The sequence below is a fragment of the Zeus faber genome, assembly GCF_960531495.2.
Source record: "Zeus faber genome assembly, chromosome: 15".
Classification (NCBI taxonomy): domain Eukaryota; kingdom Metazoa; phylum Chordata; class Actinopteri; order Zeiformes; family Zeidae; genus Zeus; species Zeus faber.
The window spans coordinates 426,368-449,497 of NC_137194.1; the positions used below are offsets into that span (position 1 = coordinate 426,368).

The window sequence follows — 23,130 nt, forward strand, 5'->3', positions numbered from 1 at the left end:
CAGCCTGTGGATATTGCCAGATAAGCTACGGCTTAGCTTATCTGGCAGGTTTCGGCACCAGACAGCATCAGGAAAGAGGATGAGTATGGAGGCTTTTTTCTGCTGCCACCACAACGCCGGTTTTCTTTCTAAAGGCACTTTGACACAGAGCGAAAACCCTTTTTATCGCTGGGTTACCGCCGTCATAGTTACTTTAAGAAAAGTGGGTTCACTCGGCTGCCGTTTTGGTAACGCTCCTGGGGAGTAAGGAACCATGGGAATTGTCTTTGAATTGAGATTCATCTGCATCAAAGGTTCTGTCGTACATATTCACATTTGATGCTTGGATCCACCGATGATTTTCAACGTAGCTTCTTCACATGCGCTGTGATCAGCACTCTGCAGAAGAAGCCCATTATGAACATCTCAAAACATTCGGAAAGCACAACGGGCCGATTCTCCATGTTCAGAAAGCCGCATGCACCTGTTGGTTTGTCTGATGCCACATCTCGTGCTGTTGGTGCCACCACCTTCATTGACTTTCCCATTAAAATCTGATGCGCGTGCGCTGTCTCTTGCTAATTCTACAGTCTCTGCTTCCCTCAGGGCAAAATCACTCCATCGTCGTACTTCCCAGTTTTCCTCCCCCTGCACCCAACCCTCCACCTCACAAGCTTTAAACCCCTGTTACCCTTCCCAAATCCAACGCTGCCCCTTGCTCCAAAAAAATTAAGTGCAGGGGCGATGAGAAGTGAATCGTAGATGCCATCCTAAATGATACGCACAGAGAAGAGATTAACAACCTCACCCCGTTAAAAAAAAGGATGTTATGGAAACGACGAGAAAGCGCCATTCTGGTAAAATGGTGGGGACTCGTCGCCCAATGTTCCAGGAGGAACTGATGATGCAGACATGCTTGAAGTACTGCAAGCGGTAGAAACAAGCCTGGAACTTTAAGCACTGTGTCAAGATGATCTCACCCACAACCTCCCAACAAATCAGGAAGTCATTACTTATGCATGACCCCGGTCTCTGCCCCGGCCAGGTTTATCCCTCATGAAAACAATAAAACATTTATACTTCCCAAGCTCAAATCACACAAATGGAAGGTTATTTCAGCCTTTTTAGCACCAAGGGAAAACAAGGGGTTTGCTGAAGGACGACTTGGAGGCTTCTAAGACCTTTTTACGGCTCCTGTGGGGTTTTGAGCTGGTTATTCTCACCCGACACCCCCATCGCGGATCTGATACTGAAAAATAACTCTAAAAATAAAGCCACGGACTGCGCTGCATCCACTTCCCATGCCCCAGCTCCCATGGCCCTTCCTGAGCACGGGAGACATTCCAGAGCAGGGAAGAGTGTTGTGTGTGCCTGGTGCTCTGGAGGATTGGCAGCGAGGTTAGGCCCGCGCTATCTCCCTGCGCCAGGTAGCTTGACTAATAGTACTAATAGAACTCAAAGCTTCTTGAATGTCATAGCACTCCACTTCCTGAACACAAAAACAACGAAACTGAGTTTGAGGTTTGATGGCATTTCCCTCAAGCAAAGCAGACCCAGAGAAGTTCAAAGCAGGATTTGGAGACACTGCCCAGGTGGGGAGTCAAGCATTAAAATGTCTGTGATGGCAGCATGATCATGATGATGATATCTCACTTTAGCTGGAATCTGTGATGTCACAGAGCACTGCCTGCATCTTGGCAGCAACTTTCATCCGCAGTGACTTGTTCTCAATGAGCAGGCGGTGGTTCAGGTGACATTCTGCTCGTCTCCCTGCCTCTCCCAAAGCCTTCTCCCTGTCCTGGAATCCAGGCTCAAGCAGAAGGAGGTCCAGCCTCCTTCCAGCCCTTCCTGTCGCAGCTCCGCTCTTCCAGAGAGCGAGGGCAGAGTGTCTGGACATTTTTAAGGCACTGTTAAAAACTGTTTTGTAATGTGTGTTTGCATTCTGTTCAGTTTTTAATGTACAGCACCTTGTAACTCTGGTTTGAGAAGGCGCTTCCAGAATAAAATGTGGGTATTTACTTAATGACTTCCAAGATACAAGGCCGAGGATGGAGGGATCAGATGAGGAAGAAAGTAGGAAAACTGTGGCTCCAGAGGAGTGACCTTCCACATACAACACCATGCCTTACACCCCGCCTGGCACTTCATCACTTCATCGCTTCATCACTGCATCATTTCATCATTTCATCACTTCATTGCTTCATCATTTCATCACTTCATCATTCATCACTTCATCACTTCTTAATTTCATCACTCCATTGCTTCATCATTTCATCACTTCATCGCTTCATCACTTTATCGCTTCATAATTTCAGCACTCCATCACTTCATCATTTCATCACTTCATCACTCCATCACTTCATCATTTCATCACTTCATCACTCCATCACTTCATCACTCCATCACTTCATCATTTCATCACCTCATCACTCCACACCTCATCACTCCATCATTTCATCACTTCATCACTTCATCATTTAGGCAAGAAGAATAAAGTGGTTGTGAGTGGTCTTCCATCACTTCCAGGTGAAGATGACATCAACACCACGTTGCAAGTCGACCAAACCTTCCGTGTTTTCCTTCACGTCTTCAACCTGCTCAGCACGTTTGGTCTGTGACTCTGCTTTTCTGGAGGAAATAATAATGCAAATCTCTATGAAATGAGCTTTGCATTCAGTCATTAAAAGAAGAGTCACTTTCATGTTGAAATGATTTTGTTTCGCTTCCAAAGGTGATTCCAATTCCCCAACTTTTCAGCTGAAAAAAAAAAAAAAAAAAAAAGGTTTCATGCTCACGCTGGCATCTATAATCAGCAACAACTAACCCACAGATGTATTGTTTCCATTCCCAACGCCAGAGCAAGACCCCGACTCTGCCGGGGTTGGGGGTTCTATTCCCCGCCTAGCTCCGTGGGTCGAGACTAGGAGTGTAATTGCAGCTGGGAATACCCATGGTGGAGTCACGGTGAAATATGATCTCATTTTAACAGGAAAATTGGATTTGCGTAGCGCGGTGAAATGTGTGGAGCTCCTCCGCCGCTTCTCCTGCTGCTGCTCCCCAAGCGCCAGTTTGAATCCCATTTCACGGTCACATCTCTTTTTGTCTCTGCCCGTCCCCGTCATCCAACCTCTCTGCGTTCGGCCCTCAAAGACCCGACAAAGGACACGTGCATGCGTTGGACGCCTAAAAATGCACAACAAACTGGTTTCATTACGACGGGTCACCCCGAGGTCGCCAAAACACCCCGAGAAAATAGGATTTTAACATGATTAACACAAACACAATGTCAGCTCAACATTCAACTGGAAACTATTGAAAGAACCAGAGAGCGAGGGAATGTGGCGCATGCGCACACACACACACACACACACACACACACACACACACACACACACACACACACACACACACACACACACACACACACACACACACACACACACACACACACACACACACACACAGCTGGTTTCTGTGCTCTGTTTGTTTTGTAGTTTTTTTCTCCCTGAGGTCTGAGGACTCATTATTCTCAGGGCAAAGTAGAACACTTTAAAAAGGAATGCACACAATCATGCACACACACACACACACACACACACACACACACACACACACTCTACACACCAGCAGCAGCAACAACAGCACTTCTGGCTTTAACTACTTAGATCAGAACAGAAGCATTAATCCTATACATTAACCCATATACTAATCTTATACCAAAACACTAACCTGCTTACACACACACACACACACACACACACACACACACACACACACACACACACACACAACAAAAGGGCTGCGTTTGTCCATCTCACATCAAAGACACTATTATGGGCATCATTTCATACTCTGAGGTGAATAAAGACAGATCCTGCTGCACTGCTTTGTGAATTCATCCGCTGCAGACGGAGCGCCGCTGGGCAGATGTTCACCTGCTCACGGGGGTGGACTCCATCAGCACCTTGCTGTCCGCTCCGTCTCCAACTGAAAACGGTGAAGCAGGCCACAGACGTAGGAGTCCATCGTGATCTAGCAATGTCTGACTTTTAGCACAAGACAAATGATCCTGATGAATGATTCATTGAAATAGGGTTGATAAATCAATGCTGCATGTGTGAGCAGCTACTTCCTCCTTTCTTTCTTTCTTTCTTTCTGTCTTCCATTCATTCTTTCTTCCTTTCTTTCTTTCTTTCTTTCTTTCTTTCTTTCTTCCATTCTTTCTTTCTTTCTTTCTTTCTTTCTTTCTTTCTTTCTTTCTTTCTTTCTTTCATACAGAATACAGACCAAGAATTTAATCATCTCACTCATTTGGTGAACAGGCAACGCACAAGGTTTTATTTTTCCACATAGACATAGAAATATAATAGTATAATTGTAATTGTCAGTAAGTGTGTGACTGTGCTGATGACGACTGTGACGTGCGGCAGCATCTGCTGCTGCTGCTGCTGCTGCTGCTGCTGCTGCTGCTGCGGCGGCTGCTGCGGCGGCTGCTGCTGCTGCTGCTGCTGCTGCTGCTGCTGCGGCTGCTGTTGCTGCTGCTGCTGCTGCTGCTGCTGCTGCTGCTGCTGCTGCTGCGGCTGCTGCTGCTGCTGCTGCTGCTGCTGCTGCTGCGGCTGCTGCTGCTGCTGCTGCTGCTGCTGCTGCTGCTGCTGCGGCTGCTGCTGCTGCTGCTGCGGCTGCTGCTGCTGCTGCTGCTGTTGCTGCCACATGGATTGAATGTGAGTGATGAGAGCGTCTGTTAAATGAAACAGCGCTGCAAGCAACACAGAATCTAACTGTGGGGCTTTTAAGGTGCCTCTCTCTGGATATGAATTTGTTTCATTTCAGACTGCAGCATGGTGGGTACACTGCTGTTTACAGTGGTAATACATGAGATTATTTTGGTTTAAAAATTCCCATATTTGATCGAGCTGCACCTCGCTCGCTGCACATGTTGCTACACGACGCCTCCGTTTTTGGTGGCGGGGTCCGCCTCATTCACCCAGCACACATGGAATAAGGGATGGAAGATGAAAAGAACATTCACAACAAAAACGATAAGTAGCTGAGAAAAATAAAAAAAACCTCACAGAAGACAGCAAACTTTGGAGGAAAGAGAGTGACTACGAGGGGAAAACCCAGACGCGGAGACCGAAGGTCGCGGTTTGGGATGGAACCGTGGGACTTGTAGTCGTATGACAATCTTATGGATGACCTTGCCTTGACCTTGACCTTTCTTTTTTCAAATTGCTTGTTTGTTGGCGACCGAGAGGCTCTGGCAGCGTTGAGTGAGCGGTTAATCTTCCTCGCGCGGCATCTTTGAAGCCCCTCGTGGCTTCCTCCAACATTCAACACACTTTTGGTTCGCTCTAATCAGACTCTCCGTGCACAGACGCAGCAGCCTGGAACCGCCGCCCGTCCTCGCCCAAACTGCCATGAATTAAAGCTGGTCAGCTGAGTTCCTCAGTGGGCTCTAAGTCTTCTGTAGTGGGGCTTTGGATTTGACTATTAACACCAAAAAGGATGTTATGGAAGGGCTCACAACCAAACAAAACACCCAGAAAAAGGTGCAGCATCCACGCCTTTCATTCCACAGGAGGTTCTGCTGTTGTCATGGTCTTCCATGGGGTGACTGTTTTATCATTATGTTCCACATCGTTGGAACAAACCTGGAGGAGATTTGACCAAAATCCAGGCTCAAAATGTTCATAGTTGCAATTGCTTTTCAGTGAATATTGGGTCCGTTTTAAATGGCACTTTACCTTTTATTTCTGTGTTTCTTACATTGGTACGGTACCATTGCGCTCACTTGGCTTCGTTCTCACTGGGTCACAGAAGCTGATGGAACTCACAGGTTCCACTCCGCTGAAAAAAAATGGTACGATATCTGTTGAGGCATCCTTCAACCGGCCATTTTGGCGTGAGATGAATGGGCGGCGGTGGGAAGCTGAGGTTGAACAGGGACACTCCCCGGCGCCAGAGTGTGTCGGGACATAAAGCACGGTGCTCAGCGGAATCCTCCCACCGACCGATGAAGGTGAGAAAAGGTTCAGTTCTACATCGGGTTCAGCTGTGTTATCCACTCAGCGCAGGGTCTCACCAATATATATATACAAATGACTCAAAATGGCTTCATAGCTGTGAAGCCATTTGGTGGCCGTTGGCAGTCTCACTAGCAGCTGTTCGGACAATTGACCTGGTTTTATGTTACATCATCACATCTGTTCAATATCTATACTTATAACTACACCGACCTAAGGTTCAGCATGAACAAAAAATTTTATTTGTTAATTTTACATTTTCTAAACTAAAAATGAATGAAGGAATAATAAAAATCATAATAATAATAATAATAATAATAATAATTAAAAAAAATAATAACAATAATATTCAAATAATAAAATAATATGAATAAAATAATAATAATAATAATAATAATAATAATAATAATAATAACAATAATAATAACAATAATAATAAAATCTTATAATAATAAAATACTACTACTACTACTACTACTAATAATAATAATAGTAATAAAATGAATTCAGGCCAAAACTAAGCGAAATGCTGAAGAAAGACAATTGGTCTGTTTGTCAGGCTCAGAGATGATCATCAGACGTCAGATGTATGACGGGTGACTGTATATCTATTCGGTGGAAATGAAAGAAACCCCTGAAATATCATTGCTGGTGGTTCAGAAGTTTAGCGTCTGAGGGCAAACAATGATCAGAAGTGTCATTGTGTTTTTATAAGAAGTGAAAAACAACAGGTACAAACTAGTGGTCAAAACCAAAACTCTTGAAGCACCTCAGTCACTCCACCGTTCTGCAGCTTCTGAAAAATGACGACTCAGCGCCCGAGTATCTTCAACTCAGCATCAAGAATCTGACAAATTGGCTGTAGCAGGGATTTACCTGTGACCTGCCTTGATTACAGCCTCCCTAACTCCCTCTTCTCCCTCCCTCTCCTTCCCTCACGCTTTCTTTCTCCCTCCCTCTCTCTTCCTCCCTCCCTCTCTTTCTCCCTCTCTCTTTCTCCCTCCCTCCCTCTTTCCCCCTCTCTCTTTCTCCCTCTCTCTTCCTCCCTCCCTCCCTCTTTCCCCCTCCCTCTCTCTCCCTCCCTCCCGCTTTCTCCCTTTCTCCCTCCCTCCCTATTTCTTTCTCCCTCCCTCCCTCCCGCTTTCTCCCTTTCTCCCTCCCTCCCTATTTCTTTCTCCCTCCCTCCCTCCCGCTTTCTCCCTCTTTCTCCCTCCCTCTTTCTTTCTCCCTCCCTCCCTCTTTCTCCCTCCCTCCCTTCCTCTTTCTTACCCCCTCCCTCTCTCTTCCTCCCTCCCTCTCTCTTTCTCCCTCCCTCTTTCTCCCTCCCTCCCTCTTTCTCTCTCCCTCCCTCTCTCTTCCCCCGTCCCTCTTTCTTTCCCCCTCCCTCTCTCTTTCTCCCTCCCTCTTTCTCCCTCCCTCCCTACCTCTTTCCCCCTCCCTCTCTCTTCCTCCCTCCCTCTCTCTTTCCCCCTTCCTCTCTCTTCTTCCCTCCCTCTCTCTTTCCCCCTCCCTCTCTCTTCCTCCCTCCGTCTCTCTTTCTCCCTCCCTCGCTCTTCCTTAAAAGCTACGTTCAAGCCTGATGCCCTTTTGCTGGAGCCTGATCCGTTTAGATCATGTCTGCTGCTGAATGCAGAATGACCCTGGTGGGCAGAAGACCCAAATACTGTATCTCCTCTAACGGGAGCTAATGGACGAACGGTGCGACTTGGTCGACAATGTGCTTCAGTGCGCGGCTGTCTCCCCCCTCTCTCACGCTATGATTCATATATGAAGCCGCTCACTTTTTTTTTCTTTCATGAATTTCATTTTAGTGGCTGTAAGATAGTTTCCCAAAGGTCAACATGGTTTGCACACAAGTAACCAAACAGCCTTTGAAGAGGCTTTGAGGGAAACTGAAGGAAGGAGGATAACCCCACGTTATTCTCACGGCCTATAATCAGTAAAATAATCGGTATCAGCAGTGATTTCGTCACCCTTCAAGCTCATTTTGAGGAGGCAGAGGGTTTAATTAGTGGATGAATCACTCAAAGCGGTTGCAGGTTACTTGTACAGCAGATGACAGTCTCTGAGGGATTTATAGTTCCATACTTACAATCTGACAGCACACCCAAGCTCTAAACCCTGAAAAGAACCAGCAAAAACAAAGCGAGAAACCCTGTGAAGAGCCTGAAAGAAGGACCTCCCTTCCAGGAGATTGACACAAAAGCCTTTTAACTTTAATAGAATTGTCGTTATGATTCAACTCTTCAAAAAAAAACAAAAAACAAAAAACCTGACTTTGATCTGTATGGGTCATATTAAGAAGAGATGTTAGGGGAGGTGTTCAGCTGCCAAACGACTATAGATTCATAAAAGATGGCGGTTATTTTCTGCCTTTGCATTATTTGCCCGCGTGCACATTCCCACCCTACAGAAATAACACATCTGTGCAGGATATCACATATGTACGGCATATGGCCTAGATGAAAATATGCCCCTTGGGCCTGACCTCTGTGAGCTGACCCGTGCATAAATGCATTTGTTACCTTATGACTTATCGCCACAGTATGTGCACATGCAAGAATAGGCTTTGGGCAACTCCAGTGCAGTGACCCGAGCGAGCACTAATCCAATAAGACGGGAGGAGATTCTGATCCGTGTGTATTTACAGTAGAAGCTCCAGCTCCAGCTGTAGACCTGGAGACCCAGGTGGAGATGTGTGTAACTCGATGTGCAGCAGGACAATGATGACAACGGGCACATACGCCCCACAACGTTATTGAGAAAAAAATACAAATAATGGTTGAAATGGAGAAAATTCCAGTGATTAATGTTGGCGGTAAAACATGTTGACAAATGTTTTGGCCACTGTTTAAAAGAACCAAAAATTCTCTCTAAAACCGCCACAAAATCAAAATGACTGTTGGTGGCTTTTGCGTAAGATCTACATTGTATAAACATCTGTGCATATTTATCTTGAACTGATATGACTTCAACATCGTGATTTGAATAAAAAACAATTGCCGTGTAGATTGCTGTACATTTTCGACCTTGTTTGCGAAACAGAAAAATAGTGGCTTATTTGATATTTTTAATCCTCATTGTTATTATTCAGGATTTTTTTTCTTTAATCTCCTAAATATGCACGTTCTTTTGCGGCTACGCCCCGGTCCGTTTTCTCCTCCGCTCCATCCATCTCCACACCAGGGATCTGCCCAGCGCTCCCACTCAGCAGCTCGGGGATTAACGCTCTGCTCAAGGGCAACTTGACTTGCCGTTGGTTTGATTTTTGAAGTGCCAAACCCCCCCGTTCAGAGCTTCAACTCCCTGATTGTCTTGTTTGTTTTTGACCACGTCTGAGTGCTGAGGCCCCCGCCCCGGCCTGCCCCTCTCTGGGTGAACCTGCACCGAGGCTGATAGTGCCGCAACACAGACCCACTGTAATCTCTGCACACTGTGAATATGTGAATTATCCTCAGAGTCAGAGGGATGGAGCCCAGGAATGAGCACCATCGAACAGAGGGGGGGGGGGGGGTGGAGGAGGGGGGGGTAATGAGAGAAACAAAGTATGAGAGGTGATAAACAGTCATCCACACACATGCAGAGTTGTTCTTCAAGGACCAATCTGGCATCACGTCCAGTCCAGGCCTGTTCACTGCACAGCACACGCTGCCTGTTTGTGGAGTTCTGATGATACCATCGATAGATTCTTATCTTTGTCTCTTTTCTCTGGTTTCGGAAAATTTCAACAATACCGTGAGAAACCAACCTTAAAATTATTTCCTGTTTCCGCTAACAAATACAATATTTTTGCCAGATCAGCTGACATCAGAACCCACCAGAGATGATCTCACCCACAGTTCAGAGAAGATGCCAGTAAACGATCTAAATCATTAAAGCTCTTAAAATCTGGCTATATTTAAAGGAGAGAGAGAGAGCGAGAGAGAGAGCGAGAGAGAGTGGGGGGGGTGTGTATTGGATAGAACTCTTCTGTACATTCTGGTGTGAGTTGATAAGAGTGTACATTGAAATAACATGAATAAACTGTGATTGAACACACACTCAGACTCAAAGTGTGTGTGTGTGTGTGTGTGTGTGTGTGTCACATGTACTGAAGTAAAAACATGCATCTTTGAGTGGACAAACACCACATGCACCTGTACACACACTAGCATGGAAATATCTCTCTCACACACACACACACACACACACACACACACACGCGCACACACGCACACACGCACACACCCATAAGCACGCATATAGAAACACACACACAAACCAACAATCTCTTTTATCAGTATGAAAGAAGACGAGGCACCAGAGAATACACTAGAGTATGTGTGTGTGTGTGTGTGTGTGTGTGTGTGTGTGTGTGTGTGTGTGTGTGTGTGTGTGGTTGTGCAGTCCCACTTTGTGTGTGAATCCACTTTAGGAAAAGAAAGAGACAGTGAGAGACAAAGATAGAGAGAGAGACAAAGGGAGAGAGAGGGAGAGTAGAGAGAGAGGGAGAAAGGGACGGACCTGAAAAGATCACACTCAAACACAAAAAGACACACACACACACACACACACACACACACACACACACACACACACACACACACACACACACACACACACACACACACTTTTATTCAACCAAAAACAGCACATCCCAAATTCTCAAATTAAACAGATTAATAAACATCAGGCTCTGTGTCTGACAAAGTGACGAGCATAACAGCAGCATAAATAGGGCACCCGGTCACACACACACACACACACACACACACACACACACACACACACACTCCTCTCCTACACCAACGCTCCAACATGAAAGCTTTCAGGCAGAACACACACAACGTTGCTGCTAATGCACAGTGAGTGCCGCCACTGTTTTTAAAGCTTCGACACATCTCCTGTTTCCTGTTTCCTGTTCCCAGTTATGACTCTGAGGTCTTTGTTCGACGTGTGAGAAGAGCCCCCCCCCCCCCCATTCCAGCAGAGCACTTCAAATCAACCAAGAATTACAAACCAAGAAGGTTTTTTTTTCATTTGAGACTGGTCAAAAATGCATCATCGTTGCAGTACATCGTTCACGTGAACAAACAACACAGCTCAACCCCGCCTCCCAAACCTCTGAGCTGTGGCTGCGTACACACCCCCACATTCCCTCCTTATATCCCCAGTTTCTTTTTCCTAAACCAGGACTAGTGAAAACAATCTCCACTTGTCCACTTACTTTCCACTTTTCTCAATAATATCACTTTCCTTTCACATGTATCACAAATTAACTGTCTTAAAAGCTAATTTTATGGGGGTCTTTTTCCCATCGTCAACGCCATCAATTTTTTACAAACAACTGATTTTAGTTTTCAAAATTTTAATTTCTTGTTCAAACAGTACCTTGCAAAAAGGTTCGGTATGATCATGGGAGCAGGCTCGCTAGCTTTTAATAGGAGCATCTCTTCACCTTTAAAGCAGCACTGTGTGAGACTCTCAAGCTGTTTACACGGTGAGTAAACAACCTTAAAGGGCAATATATTTCACAATGTATCCATACATTTTCTCTTCATCTTAATCTGCATGGTTGCTACTGAGTAGCTACAGACTTTTGATGACAAGTTCCTTAAGTGAGTCAACTTTCTATATCCCTGAAACTTTAGGGTCACTCTTTTCATTTTCACTTTCTACATCTGACACTATATGTGCTTTTGGTGAGAATGGACTTTGTTTACAGCCGGTTGCCATGGTGCCTACAATGCCTGATGTTCAGTAACTAGCCACTACCACACATTCCATAAGGAGATAAATTGAGAGGGAAAGCAATGAAGTGAAGCTGTCGAGAGGAGCTCTGTAAACAGACACGTCCTCCCATCCCTCACATGCCTTCTGGGGAGGGAGCAGATGTCCTCCATGTGCTCTACTAGTCCCAGTCTCTAACCTTCTCTTACTGATCTCTTCTCCACGCGTCTCCCACTCAATCACTCCCTCAGGGAAACATGTGCTCTCTCTCGCTCTCTCTCTCGCTTAATGACCACAGGCTAAAACACACTCTCACTCAGCTCTCACAGACTAATTCACAATAAAATTCTCATTCATTGGTTTTCCTGCGCTATTTATTGAGTGGAATTGAAACACAGCTTTTTCCCTGATAAAGTCACACTAGTGCATTCTAACCACAATACGACAGAAAGAAAGAAAGAAAGAAAGAAAGATAGAAAACAGATACAACCTCACCGATTCAGGATGGGATGTAAATTAACCAAAGAGGAAGGCGCGTGAAAACAGTCATGCACACTCGCTCTCACCTTCACTCAAACACTCGCTCATCCTCCATTCACTTCTTTTTTGTCTCCTACCTGTGACGGTGATCATCATAGGAGCCACCAGTGGCCTGTTGTTGTCCAGTTTGCGGCTCAGTCGGATCTCACCGCTGGTATGGTTCAGCAGCAGCAGGTGCAGCTCATTCCCCCGGTCGATGGTGTAGTACAGTCGGTCCGATACATCCGGGTCGTGGGCCGGTACTCTGCCAATTACTCCACTGGGGAAGCTGTTTGACCGGTTTGACACAAAGTTGTTAAAGATTATCTGGAAGTCCTTCAGAGTGGGCCGGTTGTCATTCTGGTCAACAAGCTTGATCCGGACTGTGGCCCGGCTGACCAGCGGCGCTGAGGTGGCCTGGACCACGATGACATACTCATTGTGGACCTCGTAGTCGAGGTCAATAAGCGAGGTGAGCTCTCCCGAAAAGATATCCATCTGGAAGATCTCTGGGATGTTCCCCTCCACAATCTGGTACATGATCTGTGCATTGGCACCCTCGTCGGGGTCCGTGGCGGTAATCTGGGCCACCACTGAGCCTACCGCACTGTTCTCCTTCACCAGAACCTCGAAGTCATCGGCAGGGAACACAGGGGCGTTGTCGTTCACGTCAAGGACTGTCACCTGGATGTGGACGGGGGTCCGTTGAGGAGGTACGCCACGGTCCACGGCGTAGGCAGTGAGCTCATAGAACGGCACACTCTCCCGGTCCAAGCGGCGTACTGTCCTCACGATGCCAGACGTGGGCTCGATGGTGAAGTCACCATCTCCATCCTCCCCGTTCTGGAAGGTGTACTGGACGCGCCCGTTGGCGTGCGCATCTCGGTCGGTGGCGGAAATCTGTAGGACGCTGGTGTAGGGCGGGGCGTCTTCGGTTACAGTGCCCTGGTACCTGGGGCTAAGGAACTGAGGGGCATTGTCGTTCACATCGTTTACATTCACCTCCACGTAGGTTGTGTCTGATTTCTGTGGGATGCCATTGTCCTTGGCTGTAATTGCTAGTGTATAGGTCATCTGATCCTCATAGTCCAGCTCGGCCTGGAGGGTGATAGCCCCTGTGGCCGGATCAATGCGGAACTGTGGAATGTTGTCTTCCAGGAAGTATGTGATCCGAGCGTTTTCACCCACGTCATCATCGGTTGCGCTGATGACCACAACAGTGCTGCCAGGGGGGCGGTCCTCGTTGACGCTGACAGAGTAGTGGGCGCTCTGGAACACTGGCCGGTGAGTGTTGGCATCGGTGATGTTGACATGGACTTGGCAAGTGTCGTGCAATGTGCGGTCAGAGGCAGTGACGGTCAGGACATAACGGCGCTCCTGCTTGTAGTCTAACGGCAGCGCTAAGGATAGCATTCCGGCTCCACCTGCAGTGCTGATGGCGAACCGGTTCCTGGTGTTTCCCCCTGTGATCTGATAGGTCACCGCACTGTTGACATCGCGGTCCACAGCGGTCACGCTTGTCACACTGGTGCCCACCGATGCGTCCTCGTTCAGCCGTGCATAGTACTCTTTCTGGAGGAACTCTGGACGGTTGTCGTTTACATCCATGACAGTTATCGTGACACTTGCTGTTGCCGAGAGGGGAGGCAAGCCGTAGTCTCTGGCCTCCACTCCGAAAAAATAGTGTTCCACCGACTCACGGTCCAGTGCAGAGCTCACGGTGACCCAACCCGTGGCGGAGTTGATGACAAACGGTGTGTCCGATCCTGTGCCAGTCAGCCTGTACTCTAACCGGGCGTTGTCGCCAGAATCTGTGTCAATGGCCTGGATGTGGAGGATGGAACTCCCGACAGGGGCGCTCTCGAGCACGGAGGCCTGGAATGGTGTGGAGACAAAAATGGGAGGGTTGTCGTTGACATCCGTCACCTGGACACTGACGATGCCAGTGTTGTTTGAGAGGGGTGGTCGCCCATTGTCCTGGGCCCTTACACGCAGAGTGTACTCCCGCTCGACCTCAAAGTCCAGTGGTGCGACCACCTGAATCTCCCCAGTGACGCTGTCTATGGAGAACTGTCCCCGGCTGTTGCCACTGATGATGTTGTAGTGGACAGCGGCATTGTTGTCCTTGTCATGGTCAGTGGCACTGACCTTCAGGATATCTGAGTGTGGCCGCACGTCTTCCCTCACCGCCACTACGTAGCGCTTCTCACTGAACTGTGGCACATTGTCATTCTCATCCAGAATGGTGATGAAGACCTTGACAGTTGCTGAGCGTGGCCCAGGTTCCTTCCCCTGGTCGCTGGCCTCCACCTGGAGTGTATAGTCCTCGTTGGTCTCTCGGTCAACTGCACCCCGTGTGGTGATGAGCCCTGAGCGCGGGTCAATCTCAAACGCTGCTCGCGCCACGGAAGCTGTCTCTCCGATGAACCGATAGCGGATGTTGGCGTTGGAAGGGGAGTCCAAGTCCGTAGCTCGGAGCTGCAAGATGGGGTACCCCTCTTCCACATTCTCCCGAATGGTCTCTCTGTATTCTGTCTGCTCAAATATGGGGGAATGATCATTGCGGTCAGCGACAGTAATGGCTACCATCGTGGTGCCAGAGAAGCGGGGGGAGCCAAAGTCTGTGGCCGTGACCCGGAAATAATGCAGGTCCATGTGTTCCCTGTCCAGGATCTGAGTGGAGGTGATGAGGCCCGTTTCCGAGCTGATGTGAAAGTAGTCGGAGGATCGGCTGTTCATTAGTGGGGCCATGGAGTAGCTAACCCAGCCTGCGTCACCCGGGTCTGGATCAGAGGCAGACATGGCCATGACTGAGGTACCTGGGGGCTGGTTCTCAGCTATCTGGACCTGGTAGTTATACTGGGAGAAATGAGGGTGCCTGTTGGCAGCACGGCGGGCACGGGGCCATGACATCACACCACCCCTCACTTTTTCTTCCTGCAAGCTTTCATCATCTGCCACTATTATTAGCTGGTCCAGACTCCTCTCTCCCCTTGAACTGTGCCTCTCCCCCGCCTCCTTCTCCACCACCCTCTGCGCCCCCTCATCTCTCTCTCCTCCCTCTCTGCTTTCGGCCGCATGGCTCCCTTTCTTCCCTCCTCCACTCTCTTTCTGTGGGATGCGAGCCGTGCTGGTGGCCCTCTGCTGACCTTCGCCGCTCCGCTCCTTTCTCATCGTCACCTCTCCCTCACTCGCCACCCGTCCATCTACAAACCCATCTGTCTGGCCAGTCTTTGTTATTTCCCCCTCCTTTTTCCTCCCTCCCTCCTCCCTCTCCCCCTCCTCTCCCTCTGGTTCTCTCTCCCCCTCCCCCGCCTGCGGTGTCCCTCTCCCCACAGAAGCAGCAGTAGACCCCTCCTCTCCCTCGACCCCCATCTGCCACCCTTCTGAATGACTGACGCCTCCAGGCTCTAATGGCACTCGCTTACCGGATTTTAATTGCGGGCGTGCGGTGGCTAAGCTGCCGGTGCGGCGGCTGTCAACACATCCGGCGTGGACAAACCCCCCTGGTGCGCCCACCGACTGATTGGGCCGCTGGTCTGAAATCTGTGAGCAGGGAGTCCTGTCAAGACCTTCAGGTGACACCTGTCTGTTGACTGAATCCTCATTAGAAGACTGGGGTTCTCTGTGAACCTCGCCTTCATGGTTATTGTTGCTGCCATTTTCATTATTATTATTATTATAATTATTGTTGTTGTTATTGTTATTGTTGTTGTTGTTGTTGTTGACGTTGAATTTATTCCACAAGACAACAGACAGCTGTGCCGGGAGAATAAAGTTCGAAGGCCGAAAGTTGGAGGAGTTTGCTGGAGCTCTCCCTGGTGCTGATCCATGTGAGTCGCCGTGTCGCGTCGTCGGCTTCTGCACCTGGACGCGCTCGAAAAGCCGGATCCGCTCGGGTGGATTTCGATGAGTCTTAGTGGGAAGGAAGGGCTGGGGTGCGTCTACAGCAGCTGAGGCAGAATGTGGAGATTTAACAGGCGCGGAAAGTCCTGAGTCACTCTCGGGATCGGGGGCTGCGGCTTCCCTTCCAGTGGAATGAAGGAGGTCGGGGGCTGTGCCCACTGCCGTCTCTGCGGGTTCCCCCGGTCGTATTTGATTGGACATGAGGGGAACATTAAACGTACTTTTGTTGGACGGAAAACAGAAAACGCGCACCTCAGTGGTTCCGCCGTGGGCGAATTGGATGTTGGGGTGACTGTTTTCCATCTCTCCCGCGAGGGCTGTGGACTCCAATAAACACCCATCCTCTATATCCACTCCATCCAAAGTGCCAAAATAAGCCCCGCACACCTCGCTGTTCCCTCCCCGGGTTTGGGTGCCCTGTCCTGGGCTTGGAACTGATGATCTCCCCTGCCGGAGCTCATAATCAACCCGAAGCTGGAGCGTCAGAGGCGGAAAAGCCAAATCATTATCCGGATAATTAGTTAAATGAACGTGTTTGTTGCATTGATTCACCCCTCCTCCTCCTCCTCCTTGTCCTCCTCCTCCTTTCCTTTCATCCCCTGCCGTTTTCCTCTCCTCCTCCCCTGTACAGCCCCCATGCGTAAATCTGGCACGGTGATGCCCGGGCCCGGTACCGGGGATTATCCCGGGCGACATGGAACATCTGGCCGCAGCCGGTGGCACGTCTGGGGCGGGGTGAGGGTGAACCGGGGGACGAGGACATAGCTCTCCCTCTCTCCCCCTTTTTTCCTCCCATTTCCTTACATGGCCAGTCAGGGTCCCATCACAGCCCCCCCTCCCACTGCTGCTGGGATCGATAACATTGTGTATGTCCAAATGGGAATAATTACCATGCGTCCTTGCCCCACCACCAGGATCTGCGTTGAGATAAACATCGACGGTGCAATGGGAATCTGGACGCTGGACGGCGGGTGAATCGTGTCCAGCATGGGGGTGGGTGCAGTAAAAACAACCAGTTGGTGAAAGGCCAGATGCGGTGGTGTACTTGGCTCGTTTGTGGAGGTTTCCCCTGTGGAGACGCCGGAGTCTCCTTCCAGAAAGCCACGTCATCTCCTGCGCCCTCACCGGCACCTTTCCCCGGTTCCCCGGTCCGCTTCCGGGTCCCCGGGCCGGCCCCGAGGCGCTCACAAAGGCCACCGCGGTGAGGTGTGGTCTCCGAGCCGGCGATGAGGCTCTAGTCCTTCGCACCGCACGCTTTTTATCGCCTCGCACCGGCGACGGGGAGGGAACAGGTGGAACGGGAGGTGGAACAACGCCCTTCCTTACCCAGCACCCCCTCTCCTCCCCGTCTCCTCCGCCGTCGCCGTCACGGCGCCCCGTACCTGGGCGGGGAGGGGACGCTCCTCTGCGTCCTTCCCCCGCGGCTCCCGCCCGGTGAGAGCCCCCTCCGCCTGGCCCGTGCTCCCCTGCAGACAGTCCCCCTCGCAACCCCGGGCATTCTCCGGCGCGTGTCCGCTCTGTAGTCCACCTAGTCGGGCGCAGATCCTGGCCGCTCCTCGCCAACTCCCCGTGCTGCTGCTGGCTCAGTTTACCGGCGTTTCGGTAGCGGCAGCCCGCGTTCCATCGGTAGGAAGCACCCTCTGCGCTTCCCGTTCCCTGGATGACGGCGAACAAAGGGCTGATGAGAAGTAGGTGGAGAACCAGAGGCGGCAGCAGGAGCGGGGTGAAGCCCGGTAGCGGTGCAGCCATTTAGTCTGTTCCTTTCTCCCTCTCCTCCCTTCTCCCTCTTCCACCCTCTCCTATTCTCTCTTCCCTTTCTTGTGTGCGCCTCTCCTCCTCCTCCCCCTCCTCCTCCTCCTCCTCCTCCCTCTCTCTGTCTTCGGCTAGGTATCCAGTTGTAGTCCCAGTCCCAGGACCGCCGGCACCGCCCGACACCTTCCCCAGAGCTCCCCCGTCTCTCCGCGGGCCTGGGGGGTTGGCATCCACCCGCTGCGGTGCGTGGCGCTGGAGGTGTCAGTGCTGGAGCGTCTCCGCCCGTCCGTCCACATCCAACATGGCTCAGACGCGCACCTCACGCACAGACTGGCTGGCTCACGCACTCGCCTTTCCGTCCCTCCGTCCCTCCCCCTCCCTCTCTAAGGGCGGTGTGTATGTGGTGCTATCCATCCACATTGCACCCCCCCCACCCTCCCTCTCTCCACCCCTCCCCCTTTAGCTCTCTGGCTTGCGTGGCTCAGCGTCTCCACCTCTCCCCCTCTCTCTCCCTGTCTCTCTCTCCCTGTCTCTCTCTCTCTCTCTCTCTCTCTCTCTCTCTCCCTGTCTCTCTCTCCCTGTCTCTCTCTCCCTGTCTCTCTCTCTCTCTCTCTCTCTCTCTCTCTCTCTCTCTCTCTCTCTCTCCCTGTCTCTCTCTCCCTGTCTCTCTCTCTCTCTCTCTCTCTCTCTCTCTCCTCCAACAGAATGGTTTGCTCCGGTGCAGGGCTGCTACGGATCATATCCACCACCACTGGATTTGGGGGGCATCACCTCTGAAGACCCTCATCCTACATGAATAATCCCACTGGGTTACCTTCCATTAGCACGTGGCTGCTGGTGATGCCTAGAATTAGATACACCTGTGAATTATTATAATAATACAACATCAAATATTTAAAGAAAATAACCAGAATTCCTTCCTTTTTAACCCCCCCCCCTCTCTATACGGTTGGTTATTATTATTATCATCACTATAATAATTGGTTGTGGATTTGGTTAAATGGGATTTGATGCGTCGTTTTGTGCTGATACACAGCGTATCAGCCCTCTAGAGCCTCGGTGCGAGTGACGTCATCTTTTTTCTCGACACCGATGAGTAATTTCGCCGGGCGTGCACCCGCGCGCCTCCACATGCGGACCCTCACGCACGCAGGACGCGTACACACACACAGTCACACCGCAGGCCCCAATTTAATACCAATTTGCGTGGTCTTAATGGGGAGCACCAATTCCTGATACTTGTTGATAAATTGCATTATGCAAAAAAAACCTATATATTACAATAAAATAAATATATTACATACTCTCGGCTAAAATGGGTTATGGCTATTTATATTTTGCTGTTCAGATGGAGAGTTGTAGCTGAGACGTGACAGTCCTGCTGTGTGTGTGTGTGTGTGTGTGTGTGTGTGTGTGTGCGCCTTGTGGTGCCAGCATGCTCTCTTTCCAGTCCAGACAACAACATGAATATTTAAAAGTGATTTTAGATGTATTTTTACACATTTGATTGAATGTACAAAACTGGAGAATGCAGATAGCAGTGATAGCTGTGATAGCAGTGTTGCTATCACAGCCATTTTCCCAAACCTGAAAAGCAGCGATTGCATCACAGTTTCTCAGTAGATCACACGTTTCGGCGTAACACCCATAACAGGATTTGGGTGGATGTCTAGACGAGCCTGACTATGACGGGGCAGTGCTTGGAGCAGTGTGATGTGCATTCACAGGCACACTCATGGCCGGCCCCAGGGTGTTGGTGGCCCTAAACCGAAATCTGTAGTCCCAACGGCACACACAAATGAACAAAAACACAAATACCTGCAACTGACCGGATGAACTTACTTCCTTCACCACATGAAGTTCATGTTTGGAATAAAACAAAATCCTCCTTCATACCAAAGCTGAAGCAATGAACCTTAAATGCTGATTTGGGTTAAGTAAGTTAGTTAAGAACTCCAAACTAGTCCGCTTGTTGGAGTACTAGCAGTTTTCAAACAATGTCAATTTGGCAATGTATTCAAGGCAACTATCAATGAGCAGTGGAGTACTCATGTCCATCCCTATAGAATTTACAACAGAAAAAATGTCAATATTTTGGTAATTGATGAAAATAATCTTGAATTGCGTGGCCCTTTGACAAACCACGGACATGTGTGGCTCTTTCTAAAAGACTTGCCACAGGTGTAAATAGCAAATTTAATATTAAACGCATTGGCACTCAACATTTACATTCACATGAAGTCACTTCTTTTTTACATGAACATGGAATTTGGATTAATCCCACATGCCCTTGAAGGCCTCTGAGAAATAAGTATGGCGAGCACAATCCAGGCCAATACCATTCATCCTGTAATGAATTCACCGGGGCAAACTTAGCAACCGTTACACAAAGATTTGTGATTTGTATTCTGGCCGGTGGTTAATTGCCAGAATGGGGTCTCAAACAGAGGACATGAAAATTTCACCGATTCCAATCCTACGAGGATTGTCAATTTTTATAAAAACTGACAAAGATCTGCCCGCCTGGTTTAACTCATTTTGGAGGGCCACATCAATATGCAAATGATTCATTCTTCAAGATAATGTTTCTGATTCTCGTTCTGGAAGTTGGCTGCCCAATTACGTCGTCAGGATCTCCGGTCGCCACGGACACTGGACACATCGACCTGAAATGATCAAGGTAGGCTAACTAGACAATATATTCATAAAGGTGTTCAGATGGAGTGAGCTGTGAGCCTGTTTGGGGGGGGAGGGGTAGTGTTGAACACTTGAGGCGACATTTGTACAGTATTATGGTCTGAAGCAGCCATTCTGGTCTCCAACCAGCCGGACCTGGAGTGGTAGGAAACCAGAGACCGTAATAACTCTATCTATCAATTCCAGCACAAATCTTGCACCAAGATTCAAGATTCAAGATTCAAGATTTTTTATTTGTCACATACATATACATACTTCCATACATATATGCAGTGAAATGTAATGCAACGCACCCGGTGATAGCACACAATATGTCCTAGGAAAAAATAAAAAATAAAATAAAATAAAAAGTAGAAAATTCCTTTCTAATAGACCGACTAACTGACTCCTAAAACGTAATACAGTAAGTGGAATACTTATAGAATAAGATAAAAATATAAAGAATAAAATACAATAAAAATAAATTGAAATAAAATGGAATAGATAGAAGGAATATGCCTATGTATATACAGATATGTGCATTTAAAGTGGCATGTGAATTAAAGTGGCATGTGAATGTGAATAGAGGGAGTAGTGTTTGGGATAATACAGCACAGTATTACACAGGGTTATATGGATTCGAATCTCCGGATGTGAAAGTATACTTGAAAGATCGAAGCAGCCGCAGATGAATACAAATAATTGGAAATGAATATGCAACTGAAGGAGGGACTGTACACTCGGGGCGTGTCGATACATTTGTCCGTCTTGATTCTTTATGGGAACGATGGGGCAGATTAATTAGGCTAAACAGGCAGTCTAATGGTCGGAGCGCTGAGCGACAGCGAGGCGGGCGCCGCCCATTTCAAATAGATCAGAGGAACCGAACACACTCAAAACGCTAAATGGAAGCGACTGACAGGCAGTGAGGACGGCATCCGCGGGCCTCGCAAATCAGCAGGGAGTGAGGGAAGGAGGGAAGAGGGCAGGGAAGGAGAAAGAGTGCAGGAAACAGTATTAGGCAGACAGAGGACGGTAAGTATAAAAGAGAAGGACACACGGTGATAAACGAGGAGAGAGGACGAAACGTGATAGAAAGGGAGCGGACTGGAGAGAGAGAGAGAGAGAGCGAGAGAGAGGAACGACGCATGGAAGAGAAAGATAATAGAGACGTGTAGAGTAAGAAGTGGAAAGTGAGAGACGAAGGGAAGGGCGTTGAGATGCAACAGAGACAGAGTTGGGAGCGAAACCAAGAGGGAGACTAAAAGGACATTTAGGAAAGGAGTCGGTGGAAAAAAGGGGGAGGGGCTAAGATTGTGATGGACAGAGAGAGTGACCTATGGTTAAGAGGCTTGGATAACTAAGCAAGTTGTATCTGATTTTGTATTGTTGTATTGATCCGTAGGTGTCACGCCCCTCCCTCCTGCGCTGAGGCAGGGGGGAGGGGCGTGACACGTACAGATCGCAGTAACTCCCATTACCGACTTTGTCACGGCAATTTTTCATTTTCATTTATGCCACACTTCCACCCAACACCATGCAAAGAGTCCTTTTGCCGGACGTAATGAAACAGACTGTACATTTCAAAAGACTCCAATAAGGTCACGTGGTTTGTGAATACAACACACAACACCAATAGTGTGGGGAAGGTTCAGCGTCTTGCACATCAAAGTGGAGGAGGAAGGAAGGTATGTCCGGAACAAGAGGACACCATTATGATGGGATGTTGAAGCCCACGCAGAAGGCAGTCGCTAGATCTTAGTTTTCTTCCTCTAATGGATGCCTAGATAGTCATTCTCAAAATTATTGTTACATAAAAAGGACATTTAGGAGATGTGTATTTGGGGGCGTGGTTGCCTTGATTGGCAGGTCTCGTGTTCACGTTCAAGCAAGGTGGGCGGGTCTCCTACTTCCTCCAACTGCCCGGTGGTTTCACGTCCCCCCCTCCCCCAGCACACCAAAGCTCCGCCCTGCTGCCCCACCTTGGAAGTTCTGGGTCGTTTCCTGCCAAGATGGCGGCGGGTGCAAAGCCAACTATAAGGCTTCAAATCGCCTCTTCAGAAATCTCATCAGAGGCGCTTTTTTTTATAGTCTGTGCTCCTAAAGAGATGGCGCTTCAGATTACTGCCGAAGAGGAAGAGCAGTCAAAATTGTAGTTCTGGAATTGGAGGAAAGCTCCGACCTCCACGTCCACGCTGAGGGATGAGAGCCGTCCTGACTGGGATAAGTGACCGGTGCTTCCCCATAGCAACGGTGGTGCGAGACCACCCGTGGAGGCAGAAGCACCTTTTGTATTGAATTCCAGCGGAGCCGCAGACTCCACAAACAAATCGACACCCCATAATGGTACAAATTCAGTCTACAATATTAAAATGGTATCTTATTAACGCCCCCAGGGCAGGAACTCAGGTGTTACAGCAGCTCAGTGAGGGATGTCAACAGAATGTAAGCACAAGCACAGAAAGTACGAATATGTACACTGAGTTAACAACATATAAATACAAAATAAAAATATGAAATATACAGCTGAAGAAACCTACAGGGAATATTTACAATGAAATAACAA

At 48.7% G+C, this 23,130-nt stretch overlaps 1 protein-coding gene across 1 annotated transcript in view; it reads right to left on the reverse strand.

The window, feature by feature from the left end:
• Positions 1-17,885, reverse strand: part of celsr3 (cadherin, EGF LAG seven-pass G-type receptor 3) — a gene marked incomplete at both ends in the record, with an annotated part of 120,428 nt that extends 102,543 nt beyond the window's left edge. Inside the window, 5 exons of the mRNA XM_080014470.1 lie at positions 12,329-15,248; positions 16,098-16,183; positions 16,522-16,610; positions 16,811-16,861; positions 17,182-17,885. Of these exons, the coding sequence (XP_079870596.1) occupies positions 12,329-15,248; positions 16,098-16,183; positions 16,522-16,610; positions 16,811-16,861; positions 17,182-17,885 (3,850 nt within the window). The remainder of the gene's footprint in view (positions 1-12,328; positions 15,249-16,097; positions 16,184-16,521; positions 16,611-16,810; positions 16,862-17,181) is intronic.
• Between the last annotated feature and the right edge of the window lie 5,245 nt (positions 17,886-23,130).